General features: G+C 27.5%; 1 protein-coding gene across 1 annotated transcript in view; it reads right to left on the bottom strand.

Moving 5' to 3' along the window:
• Positions 1 to 8,939: 8,939 nt before the first annotated feature.
• The window catches only part of LOC100816517 (ATPase GET3A), a 7,689-nt gene continuing 3,677 nt past the window's right edge, over positions 8,940 to 12,951 (bottom strand). Inside the window, exons 4-7 of the mRNA XM_003528840.5 lie at positions 11,791 to 11,901; positions 10,329 to 10,467; positions 9,525 to 9,640; positions 8,940 to 9,307 (exon numbers count right to left, since the gene is read on the bottom strand). Coding sequence (XP_003528888.1) covers positions 9,137 to 9,307; positions 9,525 to 9,640; positions 10,329 to 10,467; positions 11,791 to 11,901 — 537 coding nt within the window. The 3' untranslated portion in view covers positions 8,940 to 9,136. The remainder of the gene's footprint in view (positions 9,308 to 9,524; positions 9,641 to 10,328; positions 10,468 to 11,790; positions 11,902 to 12,951) is intronic.

Below are 12,951 nucleotides of genomic sequence, written 5' to 3'. Positions count from 1 at the left end.
TGTAAATTTCAAAAATGCCACCACATGGTTTTGACATCGGTTTTTTAATACCGGATGTCGATTTAACATGTTGATTCTTTATTTTGTAGTAGTGCGGGAGCAGGCCATCTCTTAAATCATATCTCCACAAATTTACACAGACGAAAAAATTGAAAATAAATCTTTCCTTTTGCTTGCCCAGCTTAAGTGACATGAGGATCTTGAAGAAACAGCTTAAGAACTAGGACCTAAATCTATCAGCTTTACTAATCTTATCACAAACATTACACACTGGAATCAAAAACAAGTTGAGCATGGTTAAGCATGGTTAACATATTTCTTAATGAACCAACCAAGGTTAAGCATGTTTTGCAAATCAATCAGTAAATAAAAAATATAAAAAATCCACATAACTTACCTTATACAAATTATGCTTCCAACTTTAGATTTTGAGATTACCGCATATTGATTCGTTGGCAACTAACCTTAGACATAAGCAAATAGGCTCACCCTTTTCTTGTATACAAACCAACAGTCACCCTTAGAAGATTTTATGTTTGCTTTGACCTTAGACCAATGATCAAGTATGAACTATGAAGGTAACATACACATGATGGGAGTGATGGCATCTCATGAAGCATATACGCCTACAGAATGTTGTAGTTTTAATTTACTTATGAATCTGTGAGAACTCAGCACTTGCTATTGCTAGACAGGATTTTAGAAGGGTTTTTCAGAAACCAACAGTAAACTCAAGAATGGTCTAAACTCTAAAGGCTGCCGGTAGCAGGCTGTCTCTGAAATCATATCTCCATAAATTTACACAGACGAATAAATTGAAAATAAATCTTTGCTTTTGGTTGCCCAGCTTTAAGTGACATAAGGATCTTGAAGAAACAGCTTAAGAACTAGGACCTAAATCTATCAGCATTACTAATTAATCTTATTCACAGTCTTTACTTCTACCGAAATCAAATTTGGTTATTACACTTTTTTTTCAGATTTTGGCAAGGATGTGATACTTGTCTAACAAAGTAACACTTATCTGATCCAAGGGAACTGAGATGATGTATCTTTGGTTATGGCATTGTATACTACTGTAAGGTCTGATCCACGAGTTGCTTCACGCAAATTATTAATTAGCTCAAGAAATTCAGGATGATGAATATCTTAACGGTATAATTGGTTTACGGATTTTTGTTTGGTTGTTTTTTCTAATAATCGCATAAGTATTATTATCATGTTTTCATTTTGTTTCTTGCTTTTCATGAAGTGGTGTAAATAGCAATAAAAGTGAAAGAAAATGTATTGCCGTAAACTGAACTTGCATATGCCCTAAGGTTATAACAGTATAAGGACACAAGGTCATCCGATAATAATAAAATAACACGTGATTTACCAGAAGAAGGAATCAGGTAATGCAGTTAAATAGGTTCTTGCACCACTACATGATAGAAAAATGGCGATATTATACGAAACAATGTTGAATCTCATTATATTTGAATACTATGAATAACAATGTTTAAGGGCGGAAATAGTAAAGATAAACATCAAATTTACAAAAGGAGAAATAACTTGCAGATGGGCATCACCGAGTGTATATTACTCCCATTTCGTCTGCACACATAGGAGCCCAAATGAACGGTGGAGGAAACTCAAAAAGTTCTACCCTACCAGACAATGACAATCCATGTTTGGCGAGACCATCAGCTGCGGAATTAGCTTCTCTGAAGACATGATTCCAAACGATATGATTGGCCTTGCTACCGATCTCAAGTATTGAAGAGACAAGATCATAGAAAATGTGACTTTGTTGGACACCCAAGTTAATGAGCTGGATACTTGCATGCGAATCACTCTCCACGATCAAATTGCCGTATCCCCTGGATACTGCTGTTTGTACTCCAATCTTAATGGCCAATAACTCAGCCTCTAGCGCTGTGCAGCACTTACCCAAGCTACTAGAGAAAGCATAGACAAAATTCGCTTCCCAATCCCTCCTGCAGCAGCTTTGTTTCCATAGCGGGTAAAAGCTCCATCGCAATTTATCTTAAAAAACATTACAGGAGGTGCTGTCCACCAAACCAACCTTTTGGGTCTAGAACTGTTTTTCTTCACATAAAACGAATGCATGTTCCAGCACTGATCACCGTGTATACACTTGCCATCTACCCAATGTTTACATATCCGTGTTGATGATTTCTGAGAGGCCTGGGGAGGAATAACAAGAACAATAGGTGGGTGTACCTGTAGAGGCAGGTAGCAAGGCAAAGGCAAGGGTGTTCTTATTCGCAAGAATCTCCCACCATTTTGTTGGGTAATATTTGGATCCATGAGAGACTTTATGAAAATGGAAATGATCGAATCAGGGAGAGGACTTTCCGGAGATTACACATAAAATGACATGGATGAGTTGATCTAGGCTATATATATATACATAAAGTTGGCGGGCTATTTCACTTGAAATATGTTTCAACCCTTAAAATCTTTCAAACTTTTTATTTTTGACATAATTAATAAAAGTAAAAAAAATATGTTAACTGATCCAAGACAACTTTATTTTACTATTATTTTTTCTTTTTCATTTATATAAATGAATTTAAAGATGACAACACTTTTATTACTCAATTTGTCTGAGTTTCAAAATGAATAGAAATCAGGTCCTAAATGTAAAAGTTCAAAATAAAAGTTTCATTTTCACTTGTATCTTACATGGATTTATTTATGTACATTTCTTATATTCCTAACTAATTTTTAGAGTGTGTATGAATAAAATGAAGATTTTTTTAATTAGATTAAAATTTAGGCTAATTTTTTTCTTTTTGATTATTATTCAAATAAATTATTATAATAATATATAAATATATTTAAAATATTTATGTTTAATTATTATTGTTCATAATTATATTTTAAAGTAACTAAATTAAAAATAAAATAAAAATTGGAAAATAAATAACAATTTACTTAACCACATGATTATAATTTTTTCTTAATTATATTTTTCATACAATATATATTTTAATTACTAAATTAAACAATAAATTATAGTTATATATACATAATAAAGATCATCATACTAAGACAAGTAAAGAGTAATTATAACAATAATTGAGTTATGTGAGTTTGTAACAATAAAATTTATATTAGTTTGTTTGAGTATTATGAATATAAAAAGATTCTAGATTTTGTTATACCGTTACTATAATTTATTATTATTATTGTTATTATCATTATCTTTATATTCTATTTTTAAGTTAGCACATATAATTGTTCTTGTAAATTGTGTTATTATTATTTTTGTCTTCATTAATTGTCATGATGTGAAAGTTTAATAACTCAGCATATACTTGAGTTCTAATCAATCTTTAATTTTGTTTCAATTGGATTTTTAAACTTATATTTATTCTTTAATTAAGTCTTTGCAATAAAAACTTAATTAAAAAAATAAAAACAATTTCAACAACCTTATTGAAAAAGATCAAAAATCTAATTAAAAATTATCAAATAATAGAGAGACGTGCAAATGAATTTAATCTTATTTAAAATGTTATACTTGAGTGAAAAATTGCACCATATTTACAAGGTTAACACATGCATAACATCATAAATTCTAGAATCCCGTGTTTGTCAAATGGGATATTTCATTCATATGAAGTGTTTAGTGATTATAATTTTAAAATAATTTATTTAAAATTATAAATAATTTATTTGAATATTATAGTTTTGTCACTAAAACATTATTAACTTTTTAAGGATATTTTTGGTTCTTGTAGGTTTGAATTTTTTTCAACTTTTGTTGCTATAAAAATATTTTTGTTTACTTTTTGTCTTTGAATTTTTTTTATTTTTTAATTTGATCGTTGTATGATATTTTGTTCATTTTTTATCCTATAAGTTTGCAAATTTTTAATTTTAATCTCTTTATTAAGATTATATTTTTTTCACCTTATAGGAACTAAAATTGAAAAAACATAAATTTATAGATACTCAAAATGAACAAAACACGACCAAATTAAAGATGCACAAACTTACATGAACAAAAAGTTATCTAAGTTTTTTTTAATGTCATTATAAGTTAGTTTAATATCAACCAGTCATTTACTCGTGCATACGGCCATGTTACTCCGCTACTCCGCTTCGCTCCAGTTATTTTTTTTTTGTTTAGTATAAAAAATTATTTATAGTTTTTTAAACTATTTTTTATGAATAAAAATGCGTCTTTTATGTTGTTTTCTTCCTCTTCTAAGTTTTAAAAATTCTCATTTTACCCTTATTTAAATAACGTGCCAACAATATAGGATAGCTGAAGTCATATGATTGGACCAAAAATTTATTTATCTAAAAAATAAATGAAAATAGCTTATAAACTTTCATAATTTTACCTTATTCAACTATAGTTTAATTAATGAATAAGATGTACACAAATTATATTGTTATTTAATCACAAAATTATCATAATAAATTTATTATTTTTTAAAACAATTGTTTTATATGTTATACTGGGAAAAAATTATGATTGATTAATGATACAAAGAATTTAACAAATAAAATAAAAAGTGAGAGATATGAAAAAAATAATAGTAATATCACATAATTGTTATTATGAGTGATCTTCTCACAATATACAAGAGGGTTCATGTACTTTCTTCAATGCATGCCAATTGTGAGTCTTACCAACAAATATTTTATCCATCCATGGAAGTGTATATCATTATATTGAATAAAATTGTCATATATTGGAAGGTCCTATGGTTTTAGGAAGTCTTGGCAATATTTACATATTCTTTCAAGATGAATGAAAATGGCTTATAAACTTTGGTAATTTTATAGTCTCCAACTATAATTTAATAAATGAATAATATGTGTACATTTATATTGTTATTCAATCACAAAATTATCATATGTGATAAATTTTTAAAATTTTATAGTAAGTATATTGAATTTTTTTTATCATTTTTTATAATAATTATTTTATAAGCTAAACTAAAAAAATCTATGATTGATTAATAATAAAAAAATTAAAAAGAAATTAAACTTTTAAATAAACGTTCATATAAAATTTCTTATATTACTTAAATTGTTGATTATATTATATAAAAATTTTCATATTACTAGAATGATTGGATCTATTATCGTATTGTATCTTTGAATTTAGATAAGGAGATCATCCTTGTGATATCACATTGATCATTATTGGATATTGACCGTCTAAGATTTTTTAAATTTTAGATATGGTTCATCAAGGAAGAAGGGTGAATTGTGCATCCCTTCACACATAATGACTCATGCATGTTCCCGTGCTCATCACCACACTGCCATCTATCTATCCAGTGTTTTACATATCCTTCCTTAACAAGAACAATAGGTGTGTACCTGTAGAGGCAGGCAGCAAGGCAAAGGCAAGGGTGTTCTTATTCGCCGAATCTCCCACCAGTTGGGTAATATTTGGATCCATGAGGGACTTTATGGGAATGGAAATTACGAGAGGAGACAACTTTCCTAGGAAGATTAGACGCAAAATGGCATGGATTAGTTGATCTAGAATATATATACATCTTTGGTTGGCGGGTTATTTCACTTGAAATTTTCAACTTTTAAAATCTTCCAAATTTTCACACAAACTTTTTATTTTTGACAAAATTAATAAAAGTACAAAAATGTTAACTGATACAAGACAAATTTATTTTATTTTATTTTTTCCTTTTCATTGATATAGATGGATTTAAAGATGACAACATTTTTATTATGCAAATTGAGTGGGTTTCAAAATGAATAGAAATTAGGATTATTATTAAATGTAAAAGGTCAAAATAAAAGTTTCATTTTCACTTGTATCTTGCATCGATTTATTAGTGTGTATGAATAAAATGAAGATTTTTTTAATTAGATTAAAATTTAGGCTAATTTTTTTCTTTTTGATTATTATTCAAATAAATTATTATAATAATATATAAATATCTTTAAAATATTTATTTTTAATTATTATTGTTCATAATTATATTTTAAAGTAACTAAATTTAAAATTAGAATAAAAATTGGAAATAAATAACAATTTAATTAACCACATAATTATAATTTTTTCTTAATTATATTTTTCATACAATATATATTTTAATTACTAAATTAAACAATAAAATTTAGGTATATATACATAATAAAGATAATCTTACTAAGACAATCAAAGAGTAATTATAACAATAATTAAGTATGTGAGTTTATTACAATAAAATCTATATTGGCTTGTTTGACAATTATGAATATGAAAAGATTCTATAATTCATTTCACCGCCTTTATAATTTATTATTATTACTGTTGTTATCATCATCTTTATATTTTATTTTATTTTTATGTTAGCGCATATAATTGTTCTTGTAAATTGTGTTATTATTATATTTGTATTCATTAATTTTCATTATTTGAAAGTTTAATAACTCATCATATACTTGAATTCTAATCAATTTTTAATTTTGTTTCAATTGGATTTCAAAACTTATATTTATTCTTTAATTAGGTCTTTCCATTAAGCACTTAATAAATAAAAAAACAAGTTCAACAACCTTATTGAAAAAAGATCAAGAATCTAATTAAAAATTATCAAAAATAGAGAGACATGCAAATGAATTTAATCTTATTTAAAATGTTATATTTGAGTGAAAAATTGCACCATATTTACAGGGTTAAACATGGGATATTTCATACATATGAAGTGTTTAGTGATTACAATTTTAAAATAATTTATTTGAATATTACAGTTTTGTCACTAACACATTATTAATTTTGTAAGGCTTAAACATATTTTTGGTTCTTGTAAGTTTGAATTTTTTTTTAAAATTTTGTCGCTATAAAAAAGTTGTTTACTTTTTGTCTTTGAAATTTTTTTATTTGATCATTGTATAATATTTTATTAATTTCTAGTCCTATAAGTTTGCATATTTTTAATTTTAATCTCTTTAAGATTACATTTTTTTATCTTATAGAAACTAAAATTGAAAAAACAATTTTATAGTAACTCAAAATGAACAAAACACTTAATAAGACCAAATTAAAGATGCACAAACTTACATGAACAAAAATATATTTAAGTTTTTTTTAATTTCATTATATGTTAGTTTAATATCAATAGTACCGTTATTTTTTATTAAGTTCTTTCATGATTTATAAACAATTGAATGAAAATTATCTATTTTTTTTAATTAAATCCATTAAATACTTATTTGATAAATCTTTACATAATTAATCAAGCACCGTGTTATCAAATGAGATATTTCATACATATGAAGTGTGTAATGATTACAATTTTAAAATTATAAATAATTCATTTGAATATTACATTTTTGTCACTAATGCATTACTGATGCATTATTAATTTTTTAAGGCTTAAACATATTTTTGGCTATTGTAAGTTTAATTTTTTTTTCAACTTTTGTCGCTAAAATTTTTTTTTTCCTTTTTGTCTTTTAAATTTTTTATTTTGTCACTATAAAACATAATTTTTTTATTTCTTTCATTTTTAGTCCTACAAGTTTGCACATTTTTAACTTTAATTTCTTTAAGATTATATTTTTTTTATCTTATAGAAACTAAAATTAAAAAAAACACTTAATAAGACCAAATTAAAGATACACAAACTTACATAAACAAAAAGATATTTAAGTTTTTTTAATGTCATTATATATGTTAGTTTAATATCAATAGTACCGTTATTTTTTATTAAGTTCTTTCATGATTTATAAACAATTGAATGGAAAATATCTATTTTTTTTAGTTAAATCCATTAAATGCTTAACAATTATAGTTTAATGTACAATTTCATAAATATGAACGTGGTGACCAATGTAACATTGTTAGCCTATTTTAATATGCTGATTTTAAATTAATTCTTATATTAGGTTATTAAATAATATAATAATAGTGTTTGAAAACATTATTTTATTATATTATAATATATAATAATTTAAATTATAAATATATTTTATTTGAATATAGTAATAATAGTTTAGACTACTATGTTAAATTTAAATATAAAAAAGATAATATATGTGTTATGAAATTATAATAACAAATAATGATAACAATTTAAAGCATGTACTAATCAATTTTTCTTATGAATTTAAAGTAATTTATTTAAAAATTACAATTTTATCATTAATATATTATTAGATTTTTAATAATACTAATTTAATGTCATTAAGATTTAAGACTCATAAGTTATAATTCAATTATTATTTTTAAAATACTACCATGGAGCTTTTCAATGAAATCAATGTGGATCATTTCAATGTGCAATTTTAACATTCTTTCAGCAAGAAAATGATATATTTGTTTCTACGCAAAGAGCTACCATACCAAAATGTGTGGCAACAGTGGTTAGAAACGTAGGCCTTTTAATCATATCATATAAGAGTTCGATCCCCCGCTGAGAATAAAGCAACACCTGTGAATAGAAGAATTGCCATTAACAGGTTCCTTACTTTCTTGGGAGATTAGTGTCATGCTTCTAGCTATGAGAATACTTTGGTTCAATCCCGAATCTAGAAAAACCATGAACTACAATCAGAATTTTAAGCAGATGCAAGGCTAAGTACATGTCCGGTTCAATGTTTAAAACTGTCGGGAATGCATGAATGATGAACCAAAAGCCATTTATAACTTATTTGACCCACTTTCATTAGAAAATGAGCATGCATTACACATAATCAAAACACACGTAAACCTCTTGCATAAAATTGTGTTAGGCTTTTAAAAAGCCCCCCCTGGTTACAGAATCAAGACATTGGCGAGATATTGTATGCCAAACTCGTGCGCTAATAACATACTAGAGTTTTTTCATGGAAAATTGAAGATTTAAACATGCCATCTTTACTAGGAAAGTTTAAAACAAAACAATGAAGAATATTTGATAAGAAACTATTCTACTCATAATATGAAAGATACAAGTAAAGAATATTCATGAAACAAATTAGACTAACCTCAGCAATATTTTTTGGGGGGTTATAAGAAAGCTCACTGTGACAATAATTAAATAAAAAGCATATAGGGAATGACTTGTGTTGGCAGCCCAACAAAGAAAAAGATGCTTTATCAAATTTAAGCTAAAAAATAATGTGAACCAAAAAGGCATACAATGACATTATTCATGAATGGATACCATCAAACCTAATTGCCACTTTTGAGTCTCTCCAACTCTTCTTCAGCCTCGTGTAACTGGCGCTGTAATGCTGATACTTTACTCTCCAACCGTTCTACTGGATCTCCTTTACTGCATAAGGCTTGATATGGTGATGTAAAATGTCTTGAAAATGCTTTCAGAGCTTCAACCCCAGTAACCTGTCAATTTTTACTGGCTAATTAAAGTCTAATGATGCAAACTAGCAAGAATTAACAGATGAAATAAAAGCAAGTAAGCAACTACTCACGGTTTCAGTGGTTCAAAAAATAACCACAAGGTTTTTTACCACCACCGCAATACAAACATGAAATTTCGTAATTATATATGTAGTAAACATGTATGCATCTGCTGAATATAGGGAATACAACAACTAACCTCTTCTGGGAGCAGTGGCAGCTTGGTAATGTTAAAGTCATCATACAACATGTAAAACTGGTCCAGATATTTCTGTTGCATTTTCATTCTTGCTTTAAGTAACTTGGATTCAACATCTACAAGGATGAACAGATTAGAAGACAATAATATGATACAGAAAGAAATAAAAATAATAATAAAAAATAAACTTAAATATGTTTTAGATCCCTAATAAATATCTAATTTTTGTATTTGCTCCCTAATAAATTTTTGTTTTGCGTTGAGTCCCTAATAAAACAACACTTTTGTTTTTGGTCCTTGGTATTTTGTTTTAATCCCTGATAAATTAGCAAATTTTGTGTTTACTCCCTAATAAATTAGCGAATTTTGTTGTAGTCCCGATTAATAACAATTGTGAAAAATTTATCATGAAACAAACATAAAATTTGTTAATTTATCAGGGACTAAAAATAAGTGTCAAGAACCAAAAACAGAATTGTTGTTTTACTAGAGATTTATAAAAAAACTTCGTACCCCATTTCTAGAGGCTCTTCGCTATGCGAAGGTATGGGGAAGGGATATTGTACGCAGCCTTACCCTTGCATATGCAAAGAGGCTGTTTCCGGATTCGAACCCATGACCAACAAGTCACCAAGGCACAACTTTACCGCTGCACCAGGGCTCGCCCTCTTACTAGAGATTTATCATAAAACAAAAATTTATTAGAGAACAAATGCAAAAGTTAGATATTTATTAGGGATCAAAAACATATTTAAGCCTAAAAAATATGTAAGATATCAAGGGCATGACAAGCATGTTAGTTACCTTCATCATCAAAGATTACTTGATTGATGATGATATTGTGGGTGTCAATTTCAAACTTTGTAAGCTCCTGAACCAATCTTTCTGTTTCATATAGAGAAAGGAATTCAGGAATGCACACACAGACAAAGGTTGTCATGTCCTGTAAATAAAGAAATACAACAATTTAGTTATTGAAAGGGGATTGGTAACCAGGCCTGGGCAACTAGTACGATAGAAATAAAATCAAGCACATAAATATACAGGAATAAAATTCAAAGACGGCACAACAAATAATACATGCATCTTAATTGATCGTACTAAATTATCAAATAAAGGGAACATAAACAATAACAACAAATGAGTAGGACAAATCTAGAATTCAAGTTAAAAAATCAACAAACATGAGAGTATAAGAATAACTGAAGAAAGTAAGCCCATTCTTTTGATCAAAATTGTAGGGAGATATTGCTTTTATGCAGGGAACGACCTCACTTAGCCATTGAAATTGGTCAAATCCAAACACTAATAGTAGAAGAATGCTTCAACTGACCTTGATTTTTAACTGTCCTCTTACATATATTTAATTTTCAAAGGTTAATACCATCTAACAACTGAAAAAAACAGTTGTCGACAATATATGCCTAAATATTGGTAATTTGAAAATAAACAAGTTAATTTTTAGAATTTTTTTGTTTCAAATTTTAAGGATATTATTTAGATAAAGATATGGATATTATTCTTATCATTTAGATAGTGAATGTTATTGGTTTGATTTTAAGATTAGAATAATTTTAGTATTTGAATTGTGTTACACTTATGAATAAAAGTTTATTAAGCTCCCCTACATACATAACCTCCTTCCAAAAAAAAATAAATAAATAATAACAGTTTTAATGTGAATAGTAAATATAATACTCCCTCTAGACCTAAATATAAGCAACAACAAAAAATGGACTGAAATATAAGCAAATTTTAACTACTTTGGCCTTAAGTAATGATATCATCCCAAAAATACCCTTCAATTAATTGTGATTATAATTCCAATGATTCCTTTTTATTCTTAATATCAAGTTCCAATAAAGAACACTTTAGGAAAAAGATTGTTTAGAAGAATTAAATGACATTAACCAACTTTCTTAAGCCGAGTAAGTTAGTTTAATATGCTTATATTTAGGTCAAAGGGGAGTATTTCATAACAAGTATCATATTCGTGTCATATAGGTTTTTAAATTAATAATATGTCAAGACAAGATATTTACGACTAGCAATATGTTCAACATTTTTAGATCCTAACTTTGATAGTTTCTAAGAATTACAAGGTCAAATTCTTTCAAGAGTATACAAATTATAGTCTAAGTTTGTCAAAATAATAAATAAAACAGGCCATTGATCTAAAAGAATATAGGCCACAATTTAGTGAGGGAAAAACAACAAATTGTCATTTTTAAAACAATACCAAACAGAAATTAAATGTAATTCTTACCGGATCTTTGAATTGCTTATTAACTTGTTCAATTACATCCTTCATGCCTTCAAGCCTCCCAAGAATTTGATCATCTCCAAAATCATCACCCATGCCAAACATGCGGGTCATCTGTGTTTAAAGTTCAAAATGGCTTCCAATTACACAATAGATAGTGAAACAAAACGCATCATCTCATGAATCATCAAAGAAGGTTGTTCCAAGTTAGGTACAAAAGAGTTACGTTACAGAATAATATTTAACTATTATTTTAGCCTATACAGTGCACAGGATAAATATTCATTTTTATATAATTAAAATTCATAATAAATATTTTTTTAAATATATAAATTGTATTTTAGATTTACAATGAACTATTTAAATTGAATAAGATGGTTAAGAAAATAAAGTAAGCAGATGAAGATAAAAGGAGGGTAGTTTGAGATAGTTGAGAGAAATTATTTTACTAGTAGAAGTGTGTCAAATATACATCCAAATGAGAGAAGAGAGAGAATATTGAAAATATCAAATTGAAAGAGTAGGGAGACTGAGAGTCCCACTCTCTCGTGTATCATAACATAACGTATAATATAGGAGTAGATGTTATACAAAAAGAACAAAACAGTTGATTCTTCATGCAGAAACTATTTGGACTATTAAATGCATACATTGAATTTCCATTTTCCGACATTAAATGTAATGAGTAGCGGTGATATATAAATTACTTCTGGAGGCATCAGATGACAATATTTAATAGAATATGAAAAATGCAATTATGACACAAGACTGATCAGTAGTTTTTGACAACATCTTCAATCATATCCAATGATGACAACAGATATCAACACTTCTCATCGTGAATCATAGCACAAAGAAAGACAAAAATAGTTAGTTAGAGTGGGATCACTACACTTACAGGACCAGAATACATCTCTTTTGTATGGAATGAAACATCTGGGAGGAACATCAAGGAATGAAAAGCAGTGATGGAAGTTGAAACCGAAACAGTAAGACCTCCAAAATGAAATGAGAATCTGTTTCTATAATTGGATCTACTAGCCAAAGAACCATCTAATTGGGGGGGGGGGGGGGGGGGGGGATCTGATGGAAGATCAAGATCATGTTATTAAATAAGCCTCCTATGGTTTGTTAACAAGAGGTGTTATAGTTATACTGCACTGA

Source organism: Glycine max, chromosome 7 (genome assembly GCF_000004515.6).
Source record: "Glycine max cultivar Williams 82 chromosome 7, Glycine_max_v4.0, whole genome shotgun sequence".
NCBI classification, from domain to species: domain Eukaryota; kingdom Viridiplantae; phylum Streptophyta; class Magnoliopsida; order Fabales; family Fabaceae; genus Glycine; species Glycine max.
The sequence above is the reverse complement of the archived record's forward strand: the minus strand, read 5'-3'. Positions and strand labels throughout refer to the sequence as shown.